This window comes from Rutidosis leptorrhynchoides, chromosome 4 (assembly GCF_046630445.1).
Source record: "Rutidosis leptorrhynchoides isolate AG116_Rl617_1_P2 chromosome 4, CSIRO_AGI_Rlap_v1, whole genome shotgun sequence".
Classification (NCBI taxonomy): domain Eukaryota; kingdom Viridiplantae; phylum Streptophyta; class Magnoliopsida; order Asterales; family Asteraceae; genus Rutidosis; species Rutidosis leptorrhynchoides.
Window position 1 is genome coordinate 233,915,450 of NC_092336.1, and position 14,885 is coordinate 233,930,334.

General features: G+C 35.3%; 1 protein-coding gene across 1 annotated transcript; it reads right to left on the bottom strand.

Annotated features, from left to right (window-relative positions):
* Positions 1 to 12,790: 12,790 nt before the first annotated feature.
* Positions 12,791 to 14,634, bottom strand: LOC139841481 (uncharacterized mitochondrial protein AtMg00810-like). Its single transcript, XM_071831697.1, has 3 exons — positions 14,506 to 14,634; positions 13,426 to 13,785; positions 12,791 to 13,264 (listed from the first exon to the last, which is right to left on the bottom strand). Exons 1-3 carry the CDS (start codon positions 14,632 to 14,634, stop codon positions 12,791 to 12,793), a joined length of 963 nt encoding a protein of 320 aa, XP_071687798.1.
* Positions 14,635 to 14,885: the final 251 nt, after the last annotated feature.

The following is a 14,885-nucleotide window of genomic DNA, read 5'->3' on the forward strand; positions in this document are numbered from 1 at the left end:
CTGAAATTAATTTACCATTTGCTAATTTGAGTAAAAATTTACTATTTAAAGGCGTCAATGGACAACTTAATTTAGCACAAAAATCTCTACTCATATAGCTTCTATCCGCACCCGAATCAAATAAAACGTAAGCAGATTTATTGTCAATAAGAAACGTACCCGTAACAAGCTCCGGGTCTTCCTGTGCCTCTGCCGCATTAATATTGAAAACTCTTCCGCGGCCTTGTCCATTCGTGTTCTCCTGGTTCGGGTAATTTCTAATAATGTGGCCCGGTTTTCCACATTATAACAAACTACATTGGCATAACTTGCTCCGACACTACTTGCTCCGCCATTACTCGTTCCGACACCATTTGTTCCTTTCGTTCTATTAACCCCTGGTCCGTAGACCTCACACTTCACCGCGCTATGACCATTTCTTTTACACTTGTTGCAAAATTTGGTGCAGAACCCCGAGTGATACTTTTCACACCTTTGGCATAGCTGCTTCTGATTGTTGTTGTTGTTGCGGTTATTATTGTTGTTGGGATGATTGTTTTAGTTGCTGTTGTTGTTGTTGTTGTTGTTGTTGTTGTTGTTGTTGTTGGGCCGTTTGTTGTAGTTGCGATTGATGTTGCGATTGCTGGGATAATTTTTGCGATTATTGTTGTAATTGCTGCTGTTGTTGTATTGGTGATTCTTATCACCGTTTTCCTCCCACTTTCTTTTGACTTGCTTCACATTGGCCTCTTCAGCAGTCTGTTCTTTAATTCTTTCTTCAATCTGGTTCACTAGTTTGTGAGCCATTCTACATGCCTGTTGTATGGAGGCGGGCTCGTGTGAACTTATATCTTCTTGGATTCTTTCCGGTAATCCTTTCACAAACGCGTCGATCTTCTCTTCCTCATCTTCGAATGCTCCCGGACACAATAGGCACAATTCTGTGAATCATCTTTCGTACGTGGTAATATCAAATCCTTGGGTTCGTAACCCTCTAAGTTCTGTCTTGAGCTTATTGACCTCGGTTCTGAGACGGTACTTCTCGTTCATCAAGTGCTTGAATGATGACCACGGTAGTGCGTACGCATCGTCTTGTCCCACTTGCTCTAGATAGGTATTCCACCATGTTAATGCAGAACCTGTGAAGGTATGCGTAGCGTACTTTACTTTGTCCTCTTCAGTATACTTACTTATGGCAAACACCGAGTCGACCTTCTCGGTCCACCGTTTCAATCCGATCGGTCCTTCGGTTCCATCAAATTCCAAAGGTTTGCAGGCAGTGAATTCTTTGTAGGTGCATCCTACACGATTTCCTGTACTGCTAGATCCAAGGTTATTGTTGGTATGTAGCGCAGCCTGTACTGCGACTATGTTTGAAGCTAGAAAAGTACGGAATTCCTCTTCATTCATATTCACGGTGTGTCGAGTAGTCGGTGCCATTTCCTTCAAAATAGTCAAATGGAACAAGTTAATCATATAGAATATTAAGAGTAGTTAATAGTATTTCGTAGCATAATATGAACTCATTTATAAAAGCTTTTTCTTCATATTAGCGTTTTATAAGTTTAAATTCGGGTAGTACCTACCCGTTAAGTTCATACTTAGTAGCTAATATACAATTCAACTACTACAATTCTTATATGAAAAACTGATTATAATAATATTTCGCGTTCAAACTTTTATACAATATTTTACAAACTTACAATACCGCTTATTTTACATAAAGCATGAAATATAGCACACAATAACTTTGATACAAGATAGTTGTGAAGATAATTCTAGTTAGTACACAAGTCGTTCAGCAAAGGCAATAAAGACACGTAATTCATACGTCCAGAAACAAGTCATGCATTCTGGTTTTACTAGGACTACTTCCCATCCTTGGTCTTCTGGAACATAACCGTTATGGCCGTTGATAAGACAGCGTTTTGTAACGTCGTCAAAGGGACGAGGGTTACGTAATGTCCAACAGTCCCGTAACAATCTAAAAACCTCATTTCTTACCCCAATTACCGACTCCGTCACTTGTGGGAACGTTTTGTTTAATAGTTGTAGCCCGATGTTCTTGTTCTCACTTTTGTGAGAAGTGAACATTACTAATCCGTAAGCATAACATGCTTCTTTATGTTGCATGTTAGCCGCTTTTTCTAAATCACGAAGTCCAATATTCGGATATATTGAGTCAAAATAATTTCTTAACCCATTGCGTAAAATAGCATTTGGGTTCCCCGCAATATATGCGTCAGAGTAAACACATCGTAACTTATGGATTTCCCAATGTGATATCCCCCATCTTTCGAACGAAAGCCTTTTATAAACCAAGGCATTCTTGGAACGTTCTTCGAATGTCTTACAAACTGATCTCGCCTTAAATAGTTGTGCCGAAGAATGCTGACCGACTCTAGACAAGATTTCATCAATCATGTCTCCGGGTAGGTCTCTTAAAATATTGGGTTGTCTATCCATTTTGTGTTTTTATACTGTAAAATAGACAAGAGTTAGATTCATAAAAAAAATACTTATTAATACAAGCAATTTTTACATATATCATAAAGCATAAGCACACTATATTACATATATTACACCACACGAATACAACTATCTTATTCCGACTCGCTTGTTTCTTCTTCTTCAGTTTTGGTTCGTTTTGCCAAGTTTCTAGGGATATATGATGTTCCCCTAATACGAGCCGTAATTTTCCACATTGGTTTAGAAAAACCTGGTGGTTTAGAGGTTCCCGGGTCATTGTTACAACTTAAGGACTTCGGGGGTTGACGATACATATAAAGTTCATCGGGGTTGGAATTAGATTTCTCTATTTTTATGCCCTTTCCCTTATTATTTTCTTTTTCCTTTTTAAATTCAGTTGGGGTAATTTCTATAACATCATCGGAATTCTCGTCGAAATCCGATTCATCGGAGAATTGGTAATCCTCCCAATATTTTGCTTCCTTGGCGGAAACACCATTGACCATAATTAACCTTGGTCGGTTGGTTGAGGATTTTCTTTTACTTAACCGTTTTATTATTTCCCCCACCGGTTCTATTTCTTCATCCGGTTCCGATTCTTCTTCCGGTTCCGATTCTTCTTCCGGTTCCGACTCTTCTTCCGGTTCCTCTTCGGGAACTTGTGAATCAGTCCACGAATCATTCCAATTTACATTTGACTCTTCATTATTATTAGGTGAGTCAATGGGACTTGTTCTAGAGGTAGACATCTATCACATAATATCAAACGCGTTAAGAGATTAATATATCACATAATATTCACATGTGAAAAATATATAGTTTCCAACAAAATTTGTTAAGCAATCATTTTTCAAGTAAACAATGTCGAAGTCCAGACTCACTAATGCATCCTAACAAACTCGATAAGACACACTAATGCAAAATTCTGGTTCTCTAAGACCAACGCTCGGATACCAACTGAAATGTCCCGTTCTTATTGATTAAAAACGTTCCATATTAATTGATTTCGTTGCGAGGTTTTGACCTCTATATGAGACGTTTTTCAAAGACTGCATTCATTTTAAAACAAACCATAACCTTTATTTCATCAATAAAGGTTTAAAAAGCTTTACGTAGATTATCAAATATTGATAATCTAAAATATCCTGTTTACACACGACCATTACATAATGGTTTACAATACAAATATGTTACAACAAAATAAGTTTCTTGAATGCAGTTTTTACACAATATCATACAAGCATGGACTCCAAATCTCGTCCTTATTTAAGTATGCGATAGCGGAAGCTCTTAATAATCACCTGAGAATAAACATGCTTAAAACGTCAACAAAAATGTTGGTGAGTTATAGGTTTAACCTATATATATATCAAATCATAATAATAGACCACAAGATTTCATATTTCAATACACATCCTATACATAGAGATAAAAGTCATTCATATGGTGAACACCTGATAACCGACATTAACAAGATGCATATATAAGAATATCCCCATCATTTCGGGACACCCTTCGGATATGATATAAATTTCGAAGTACTAAAGCATCCGGTACTTTGGATGGGGTTTGTTAGGCCCAATAGATCTATCTTTAGGATTCGCGTCAATTAGGGTGTCTGTTCCCTAATTCTTAGATTACCAGACTTAATAAAAAGGGGCATATTCGATTTCGATAATTCAACCATAGAATGTAGTTTCACGTACTTGTGTCTATTTTGTAAATCATTTATAAAACCTGCATGTATTCTCATCCCATAAATATTAGATTTTAAAAGTGGGACTATAACTCACTTTCATAGATTTTTACTTCGTCGGGAAGTAAGACTTGGCCACTGGTTGATTCACGAACCTATAACAATATATACATATATATCAAAGTATGTTCAAAATATATTTACAACACTTTTAATATATTTTGATGTTTTAGGTTTATTAAGTCAGCTGTCCTCGTTAGTAACCTACAACTAGTTGTCCACAGTTAGATGTACAGAAATAAATCGATAAATATTATCTTGAATCAATCCACGACCCAGTGTATACGTATCTCAGTATTGATCACAACTCAAACTATATATATTTTGGAATCAACCTCAACCCTGTATAGCTAACTCCAACATTCACATATAGAGTGTCTATGGTTGTTCCGAAATATATATAGATGTGTCGACATGATAGGTCGAAACATTGTATACGTGTCTATGGTATCTCAAGATTACATAATATACAATACAAGTTGATTAAGTTATGGTTGGAATAGATTTGTTACCAATTTTCACGTAGCTAAAATGAGAAAAATTATCCAATCTTGTTTTACCCATAACTTCTTCATTTTAAATCCTTTTTGAGTGAATCAAATTGCTATGGTTTCATATTGAACTCTATTTTATGAATCTAAACAGAAAAGTATAGGTTTATTGTCTGAAAAATAAGTTACAAGTCGTTTTTGTAAAGGTAGTCATTTTAGTCGAAAGAACGACGTCTAGATGACCATTTTAGAAAACATACTTCCACTTTGAGTTTAACCATAATTTTTGGATATAGTTTCATGTTCATAATAAAAATCATTTTCTCAGAATAACAACTTTTAAATCAAAGTTTATCATAGTTTTTAATTAACTAACCCAAAACAGCCCGCGGTGTTACTACGACGGCGTAAATCCAGTTTTACGGTGTTTTTCGTGTTTCCAGGTTTTAAATCATTAAGTTAGCATATCATATAGATATAGAACATGTGTTTAGTTGATTTTAAAAGTCAAGTTAGAAGGATTAACTTTTGTTTGCGAACAAGTTTAGAATTAACTAAACTATGTTCTAGTGATTACAAGTTTAAACATTCGAATAAGATAGCTTTATATATATGAATCGAATGATGTTATGAACATCATTACTACCTTAAGTTCCTTGGATAAACCTACTGGAAAATAGAAAAATGGATCTAGCTTCAACGGATCCTTGGATGGCTCGAAGTTCTTGAAGCAGAATCATGACACGAAAACAAGTTCAAGTAAGATCATCACTTGAAATAAGATTGTTATAGTTATAGAAATTAAACCAAAGTTTGAATATGATTATTACCTTGTATTAGAATGATAACCTACTGTAATAAACAAAGATTTCTTGAGGTTGGATGATCACCTTACAAGATTGGAAGTGAGCTAGCAAACTTGAAAGTATTCTTGATTTTATGTAACTAGAACTTGTAGAATTTATGAAGAACACTTAGAACTTGAAGATAGAACTTGAGAGAGATCAATTAGATGAAGAAAATTGAAGAATGAAAGTGTTTGTAGGTGTTTTTGGTCGTTGGTGTATGGATTAGATATAAAGGATATGTAATTTTGTTTTCATGTAAATAAGTCATGAATGATTGCTCATATTTTTGTAATTTTATGAGATATTTCATGCTATTTGCCAAATGATGGTTCCCACATGTGTTAGGTGACTCACATGGGCTGCTAAGAGCTGATCATTGGAGTGTATATACCAATAGTACATACATCTAAGAGCTGTGTATTGTACGAGTACGAATACGGTTGCATACGAGTAGAATTGTTGATGAAACTGAACGAGGATGTAATTGTAAGCATTTTTGTTAAGTAGAAGTATTTTGATAAGTGTATTGAAGTCTTTCAAAAGTGTATAAATACATATTAAAACACTACATGTATATACATTTTAACTGAGTCGTTAAGTCATCGTTAGTCGTTACATGTAAGTGTTGTTTTGAAACCTTTAGGTTAACGATCTTGTTAAATGTTGTTAACCCAATGTTTATAATATCAAACGAGATTTTAAATTATTATATTATCATGATATTATCATGTACGAATATCTCTTAATATGATATATATACATTAAATGTCATTACAACGATAATCGTTACATATATGTCTCGTTTAAAAATCATTAAGTTAGTAGTCTTGTTTTTACATATGTAGTTCATTGTTAATATACTTAATGATATGTTTACTTATCATAGTATCATGTTAACTATATATATATATCCATATATATGTCATCATATAGTTTTTACAAGTTTTAACGTTCGTGAATCACCGGTCAACTTGGGTGGTCAATTGTCTATATGAAACATATTTCAATTAATCAAGTCTTAACAATTTTGATTGCTTAACATGTTGGAAACATTTAATCATGTAAATATCAATCTCAATTAATATATATAAACATGGAAAAGTTTGGGTCACTACACAATTTTCGAAGCAATAACTCTTAAACCATCCTCAGTGAACCCTGAGAGAGGGACATCATAGAGCTTAACCCAAACGGGAACCTTAGTGAGATCCTCTTTCGCAAGAGATATACTCGGGGTTTACCTATTTAGAATAATTGGAATGGTTCTAATCATCCATGGACCATTCTGCATGACATTCATCATACCCACTTCCGTGGCAAACTAGAAGAAATAGAAACCTTTTGCATTCATCATGATTTTCTCGATCCCCTATTTCTTCCATACATTGAAAACATAATTTTGCACCACCGGAAACGCCACCCGATGACCTTAAAAATACCCATATAACGTGTTTTCATATCTTCGAGTCGCTTCATTAACAGATTCCATAGGAATCATCACATCCACCTCAGCATCCACTGGTTGGACCTGTTTAATCATACGGAAGTTAACCTTCCTCTTATCGTTAGTACCTGCAACATCATTGAGATATGGACCAGTTCCCATGCTAGGCTGGACCACTTTATTCACCTGATGACATTCAAATACGATACAGGTTTAGGTTGCTCAGCCCCAACCATATTCGTACCATCCTTGATAACATGCTCATCTTCCAATTTCGTTCTATCCACATGATCAAATTCAGATGACTCAGAAGACGTGTGTACACTTACACAGTCCTGCACACCAACGACATTATTGGTAGGTAAAACATCCTCCTGCAAGTTATCAGCTGGATTATTAAATCCCACCACGCCAGTAGCATCACCATCATGTTTGGAAGAAGCATCATCTAAGCTATCCTTAACATGTTGATCATTACCATAATCAGTATATTTATATTTCAAATCATATAGTTTTTCACCTGATGAGTCAAGGTGCTGCTCATCAACAACATCCATCACAGGCATCGAGACATTAGGTTTTGCGATTGAATCTTTCGACGAATCACTCGACACCGTTTTCTCATCTCCGCCAATGGTACGGCTCCTTAAAACCCTAGGACCCGTACTCTGCACAGTATTCTTCTTTTTTCCTCCTGACATCTTACCCATCACCATAAACCGATTGAAAACGGACCAAGAGTAAGGGATTTAGCTTGGAGGATTGCGTGAGATCGATGCGTTTTAACGGAAGAAAGATTAAAAGAAAAAGACGCCATTAAGAGAGTATTTTTTGAATGTTTCTGGTTTATAAAAATATAGATTAAGAGAATATTTTAGGAATCTAAATTTTTTTTTTTTTTTGCAAAAAAGCAAAAAAAAAAAAAAAATTATGTGATTTTGCTTATTCCGTTTGTACCTCTAAAGTTGCTTATCCCTGAATCCGTTATATATATATATATATATATATATATATATATATATATATATATATATATATATATATATATATATATATATATATATATATATATATATATATATATATATATAAATTACATTTTAGATTTTAGATTTTTTAAAAACTCTGTGGTTAGTATTTACTGCTTAGAATATAAAAATAATTTCTTTTTCGCAGCAGGTTATCATACATCTAATGTATAATAACCAAAACTAATGAAAACGACTAACGACTGATGAAAAAGAGTGTTTTGGGTTTAGAAATTGAAATTTTGGGTTTATATTAAGTTTCTAACACGGACGGTTTAGAGTTTAGGGTTTAGTGACTAAACCCTAAACCCTAAACTATAAACCGGAATAAATTAAAAAAATATATATCTCAAAACAGGTTATCATACATCAAATGTATGATAACCTAGTTGTATGAAAAAAAAAAAATTCTCGAATTAAAACAACAAATAATAACCTCAGTCTTATCTCAAAAAGTGTCTCTTGATCTTCTCTTACATTTTAGGTCTATTCAGAACTTTTGAAAAGAAATGTATCTCATAGAATAACTAGATCGGTCCTAACTAATAACTATATGATGCTACGGAAAGTTGTTGAACCTAGTTGGGATCATATTAAGTGATTTATTTTGAACTTGTAATTTAATGTTTATCGTTTAGATTTTATTCTTTTTGAAAGGAATTATCATTTAAAATTTGAAGGATATATTTTCATTTTTCTGGTCATTTTCTCGTTGTTTTCCTTAAAAAAATTTTGTCCCCAGTAATTTGAAATCCTGAATCTGCCACTGTCAAAGGAAGAAAAGGATGTTGCATATATGTATAATCATATTTATTTTCAATCTTTTAACATGTATATTATTTATTTGTATTTTTTTAACGGCATGTAAATTATTGATTAGAGATAAAATGATAAATATTGTCTATGTGATGATGCATATACAAATAGTCGTGGTTTTTGGCTCCTTACTGTAAAATGAGGTATTGGTTAGCAGATTCTCAAGATCGTCGTGTTGTAATTAGAGAAGAAAAGTTCAATCATGCTCATGCACAATTAAGAAATGTTATCGAATGTTCTTATGGTGTCTTGAAGAAACTCAATCTTACGAGATGTGGCTCCATACGAAATTTCAACACAAAGGAATGTAGTGATTGCTTGTTTTGCAATACATAACTTTATACGAAAATAAATTTTTTTCAACCGCAGAAAGATAACATTTTATTAAAACAAGAATGGGTGAATTTACAAATTGGGTGAGGATAAGCTTCCACAATACAACTTGAGACTAAGATATAAGCTACTCAAACCTATTACAAACTACAAGTATAATACGAAAAATTGTGAAGCAGAAACATGCGCAAAAAATTATCCTCAAAACAAAAAACTAGGCAATTGGGCAGACTTGTTGGACAAGCAGGACAAGAACCAGGCCACAGTACCGAGTCAACCCAGCGACAAAGCAACACAATTATGTAACACCCTGAATTTTAAATACATCAGAAAGTGACACCAGAAAGTGTCACCAGAAAGTGTCACCAGGAAGTGTTCTCAGAAAGTGTCAGAAAAAGTCTACCTATACTTAAACATTTTCAGATTTTACATCAGAATCACGATCAGACAACTTCAATCCCTGAACTTCAAAACAAAATCTCCCAGGTCTGAGCCGCGCCGCGGGTTAAAGAATGAGCTGATGGTGAACTTTATTAAAATATGTCGGGGGTATTTTCAGCTTTAAGTCACGCCGCGGGCCTCCTATCCGCGCCGCGGCCTATAACTGCAACAGGTGCTGATTAGCATTTTTAAATGAAGGGTATTATGGGTATTTCACATGTGGACGGTTTTAACACCCCAAAACTGATCCAATCCTTATCCAAACTTCATTTCTTCCATTTTCTTCTCATCCAAACACATGAAACCCGAGAGTGAGAAACAAAAGCTTTGAGAGAGAGATTGGGGGTTTTGAGAAAGAAAAAGAGTGATTCGGTCAAGAGTGCAAGAGTTAAAGTTGTTCTCCTAGTTCACGGCAATGTTGTGGTAGTGTTGGTAAGTTCTAACTTCGAATTTCATTGTTTATGATTGTTGTTCAATTTAGGCTTTTGAACTTGCTTGTTCTTGAGAAAACCCATTTAGCTCTTTAATGGAAGTTTGGAGCTAGTAATTGGTGTTGTTGACCCTTGTTGGTGGACTTTGGGTTGGTTGATGATTTAACCATGATTAAGACTTGTAATTGGGTTTAATCACTAGGTTTAGTGATTTTGGAAGTGTTGAAACCCATTTGGGTGTATATAGAAGACTAATTTTGAAATGGGTCAAAAATAGGGTTTATGAGTCAAATTGGGGAAGACAAGTATTAATACTTGTGTTTTCGTTAAATTGGCGTTATAGGACCATTTTCACTTGTATTAGGTGATTTTAGGTTAGTTTAGGCTTTGGTTGTGCTTGGAAGTGCAATTAGGTCAAAATTGCAATAGGTGTCAATTTAGGTTGGTTTGTAATCCACCCTAATTGTGTTGTTTGTTATGTGATAATTGAAATAGGTACTTTCCATTGACGTGTTGCGGGTTATTCGGTTGCATTCATCAAGGCTCTAAGGTGAGTGTAATTGTATTATATGCGTATGTATGCATAGGATGCGTGCGGGTGGGGTAAGGTGAACCTTGGGCGTTCGGGTTCACTTTACATGTGTATGAGACGATGGACTCTATGAGTTTTGGGTCCATGTGGCACGTTTATGCGCTTTGGGTTACCACCCTTGGGGTAGTGAATCTCAGGCGATACGGATTCACATTGACAAGTAGGTCAACCCCGTTGATGTTCTTGAGGTGATTTGGGTAGTGATTCGCGTGTAGTTTTGGCTTCACGATGTCGCGTGTGGTTTCATACATTCCCATCATTGTGATGACTTAGGGTAGTGAATCGTGTGTAGTTTCAGATTCACTGGGGCGCGTGTAGTTTCGGCCAACCCTATCATCGTTGAGGTGAAGGTGGTGAATCGCGTGTGGTTTCGGATTCACTGGGAGCGTGTGGTTTCGGCAGGCCATCATGAGTTTGAGGTTAAGGAGTTAACCTTGGGATTTTTGAGTAGACGCATTATATATATATATATATATATATATATATATATATATATATATATATATATATATATATATATATATATATATATATATATATATACATATATGTATATATACACATATATATACATATATGTATATATACACATATATATACACATATATATACATATATATATACACATATATACATATATATATACATATATATATACATATATATACACATATATATATATACATATATGTATATATATATATATATATATATATATATGTATACATATATATATATATATATATATGTATACATATATATATGTATATATATATATATATATGTATACATATATATATATGTATACATATACATATATATATGTATACATATATATGTATATATATATATATATATATATATATATATATATATATATATATATATATATATATATATATATATATATATTGTTGTGTTGTAGCTAATCTTGCGATTTTGGCTTAGTGGTACGTTATGTATAGCTTTGCTTAGTTATACTTGGATTGCGGTACGTGTATATTACTTGTGTTAGTGATTTGTGTTCATTTTATGCATATGTATGTATATAATATCGTTGCACTCACTAAGCAAGTAGTTTACTCTCTCATTATTTACATTTTTATAGATTTGCAAGGTGGACGTGGCAAGGGTAAGCGTGGGGACTAGTGGACTACCGCGTATGCTTTAGAAGACTTGCTTTTAGGTTGGATTTAGGATTGGGTAGTGCAATCCCAATCACCATGCTCGGTTTTATGAGGAGTTAAACACTTTGGGTCGAAAGTGTCTTTTGGGTCACGTTTAAATGGGTCGTCGTGTTCCCGGGGTCGTTGTGCTCCCGTCGTTGATTTAAAGCAAATTAAATTATGTAATACGTCGTTAAACTTGATTTGGGCCAATTGGCGTTTGTGGTTGTTAAAAGTTGGGACTTGTATAATTAAATTAGAATTTAGAATCAGGCCCAGGCCTAAGCCGCGCCGCAGCCCATGGGGGCGCGCCGCAGGTTAAAAAAGAAAAAGTGACCCGAGAGCATTTCAGTTCTTGACCATCAGCTACAGGTCTAAGCCGCTGCGGGACATTGCTGGTAGGTCAGGTCAGCTTTATTTAAAAAAAAAAGTACGTTGACGGTTGGTTATCGGGTTGGGTTGTTTCAAGTTAGAACCCATTTCGTCCCATAACCTGACAACCCATTTGAGAGGAGAAATATATTGGAGCGCATGAACTCGCGATTGTTACCCGAAACCGAGCTTTAGCAGCTCACTACCATCTTAGTCTCAAATCTTTAACCAATTTCAGTTCTTGTAAAAATATCCTTATCATAAGAACGAGGTTAGCAATCTATTGGTTCCACTCAAAATTAATTTTTCTATTCCGATTAAAAACCGTTCATAACTTTTAATTTGGATTTCATTAACAATCATTGTACTTGTTAGTTTCGATTTAGAGAAGATAGCCGCATTTATATATTTCCAAATCATATAACTCGTAACCCATTCAACTGCTTGTCAAGGTTGTTGTGAGCTTTGATAATTGATAAAAGTACACATTGGGTGCTTTCATTATATCAATATATATATAGATACATGTGACACGAGTTATAGTAGGATACAAATATAACAACTAAACCTAATACATAGGAAGTCTAATTGATCTTATCTTTATCTTGAGCTTCAAGTTTATGGTTAAATAGGATGGTAATGGTTATCGTTAATACCCCTCCTCAAAAGAAGTGGTGGAGAACCAACACATAGTTTGGCACCAAAAGACTCAAATGATGGCCTTGGCAAGCTCTTTGTAAAAATGTCCGCTAACTGCAACGTGGCAGGAACAAACCGAGTGGACAATTTATCGGAGGAAACAAGCTCTCGTAGAAAGTGATAGTCAATATCAATGTGTTTGGAGCGCTTGTTCAAAATTGGATTTTGACTAAAGAAGAGAGCACTTTTGTTTTCACACAAGATAGTTGGTCGATCCGGAGACAATACTCCTAACTCACGAAGCAAGTGAGTTATCCATATAATTTCAGCAGCAGTGTTAGCAAGAGTGCGATACTCAGATTCACAACTAGATCGTGCTGCAGTTGGTTGCTTTTTACCACTCCATGACACGAAATTGCCGCCCAAAAAATAGAGTAGCCATACGTCGACCTCTGTGTTCTAAGGTAACGAGCCAAGTCAGCGTCAAAGTATCCAAGTAACGAGGGTGTAGCGGCATGTGTAAAGGAGAGGCCGAAGTTGATTGTGCCCTTTACATAACGAAGAATTCGTTTGACAGCCTGAAAGTGATCAATAGTAGGAGCATGCAAAAACTAACTGACTTGATTTACGACATAAGAGAGGTTCGGTCTAGTGATTGTTAAGTATTGAAGGGCACCAACTAGTGAATGATACATCGTATGATCCTGTAAAGGAACACCATGAGAACTAAAATATTCAGCAGTAGCAAGAGGTGTGGCGACTGGCTTAACATCAAGTAGACCGGCACGAGCAAGAATGTCACGGGCATACTTAGCTTGGCTAAGGAAAAGGCCCGAATCAGTATAAAGAACTTCAAGACCTAAAAAATAGACTAGTCTACCAAGATCTTTGATAGCAAACTCATCATGAAGGCGAGAGATGAATGACCATATAAAGGTAGCATCATTACCATTTAATATGGGGGAGTGATATGTACACAACTAATTTTTACACATACACAACTAAACATGCTTTATAGTGTTATACAGTGCAACACTGTAAAGCATGTTTGGTTGTGTATGTGTAAAAATTGATTGTGTACATATCAACACCCTTTAATATGAGATCATCGACATAGACGAGGAGATAAAGTAACCGTGTGCCATGCTTATAGATAAACAACGGTGGATCAGCTCGACTACAGTAAAACCAAGTCGTACAAGAAACGTACTTAAACGTTGAAACCAGGCATGCAGGGCCTGCTTTAGGCTATAGAGTGCCCTTTTTAGTCGACATATATGAGTAGGGAAACGTGGATCTACAAAACCCAGTTACTGTTCCATAAAAACCGTCTCAGTAAGATGCCCATTTAGAAAGGCATTCTTAACGTCTAATTGGTGAAGTGGCCACTTATAAAGATTGGCAAGTGAGAGAACTATGCGAATTTTGGCAGCCTTTACTACCAGACTAAATGTGACAGAGTAATCTAGCCCGGGAATTTGTGTAAAGCCTTGAGCAACCAATCATACCTTAAGCAGAAATAGGCTACGGAGCTGCAGCAGAAGGTGATGATTACATTACCAGATCCTCATATGTTGAGAATGCAAGAGAGGCAAGGTTAATCTGTGGTGATGTGCCGTTATAAGGGAAGCAAGTTTCACCAAACTATGCATGGCGGGTTAAATAAATGCACCCAGTTGAAGCATCAAGACACTTATAACCTTTATATTGCATGCTATAGCCAAGAAAAACACAATACTTCGAGGAGCTAACTTGTGAGAGGCATAATCACGCAAGTAGGGGAAAACTCTGCATCCAAATGTTCGAAACATGTCAAATTTAGGAGCCATAGAGAATAATAGTTTAAATAGACTTTTGGACTTCAACCCAATAGATGGAGATCTATTGATGATGTATGTAGCCGTACTAAAAGCATGAGTCAAAGGGAAGCAGGAAGATTTGCCTTAAACATCATTGCAAGTCCCATTTCGGTGATATGGCAATGTTTGCGTTCAACACGCCCATTTTGTTGGGGCGTATGAGGGCAAGAAATACGGTGATGAGTACCATTAGTCATAAGCAATGTACGAACCCGGGCGTT

Coding starts and splice junctions, on each gene's coding strand:
- LOC139841481 (XM_071831697.1), bottom strand. CDS start 14,634: ATGGCTCCTAAATTTGACATGTTTCGAACATTTGGATGCAGAGTTTTC. Junction 13,786..14,505: donor CTATAGCATGCAATATAAAG/GTTATAAGTGTC, acceptor TGTAAAAATTAG/TTGTGTACATATCACTCCCC. Junction 13,265..13,425: donor TCTCTTATGTCGTAAATCAA/GTCAGTTAGTTT, acceptor TCGTTACCTTAG/AACACAGAGGTCGACGTATG.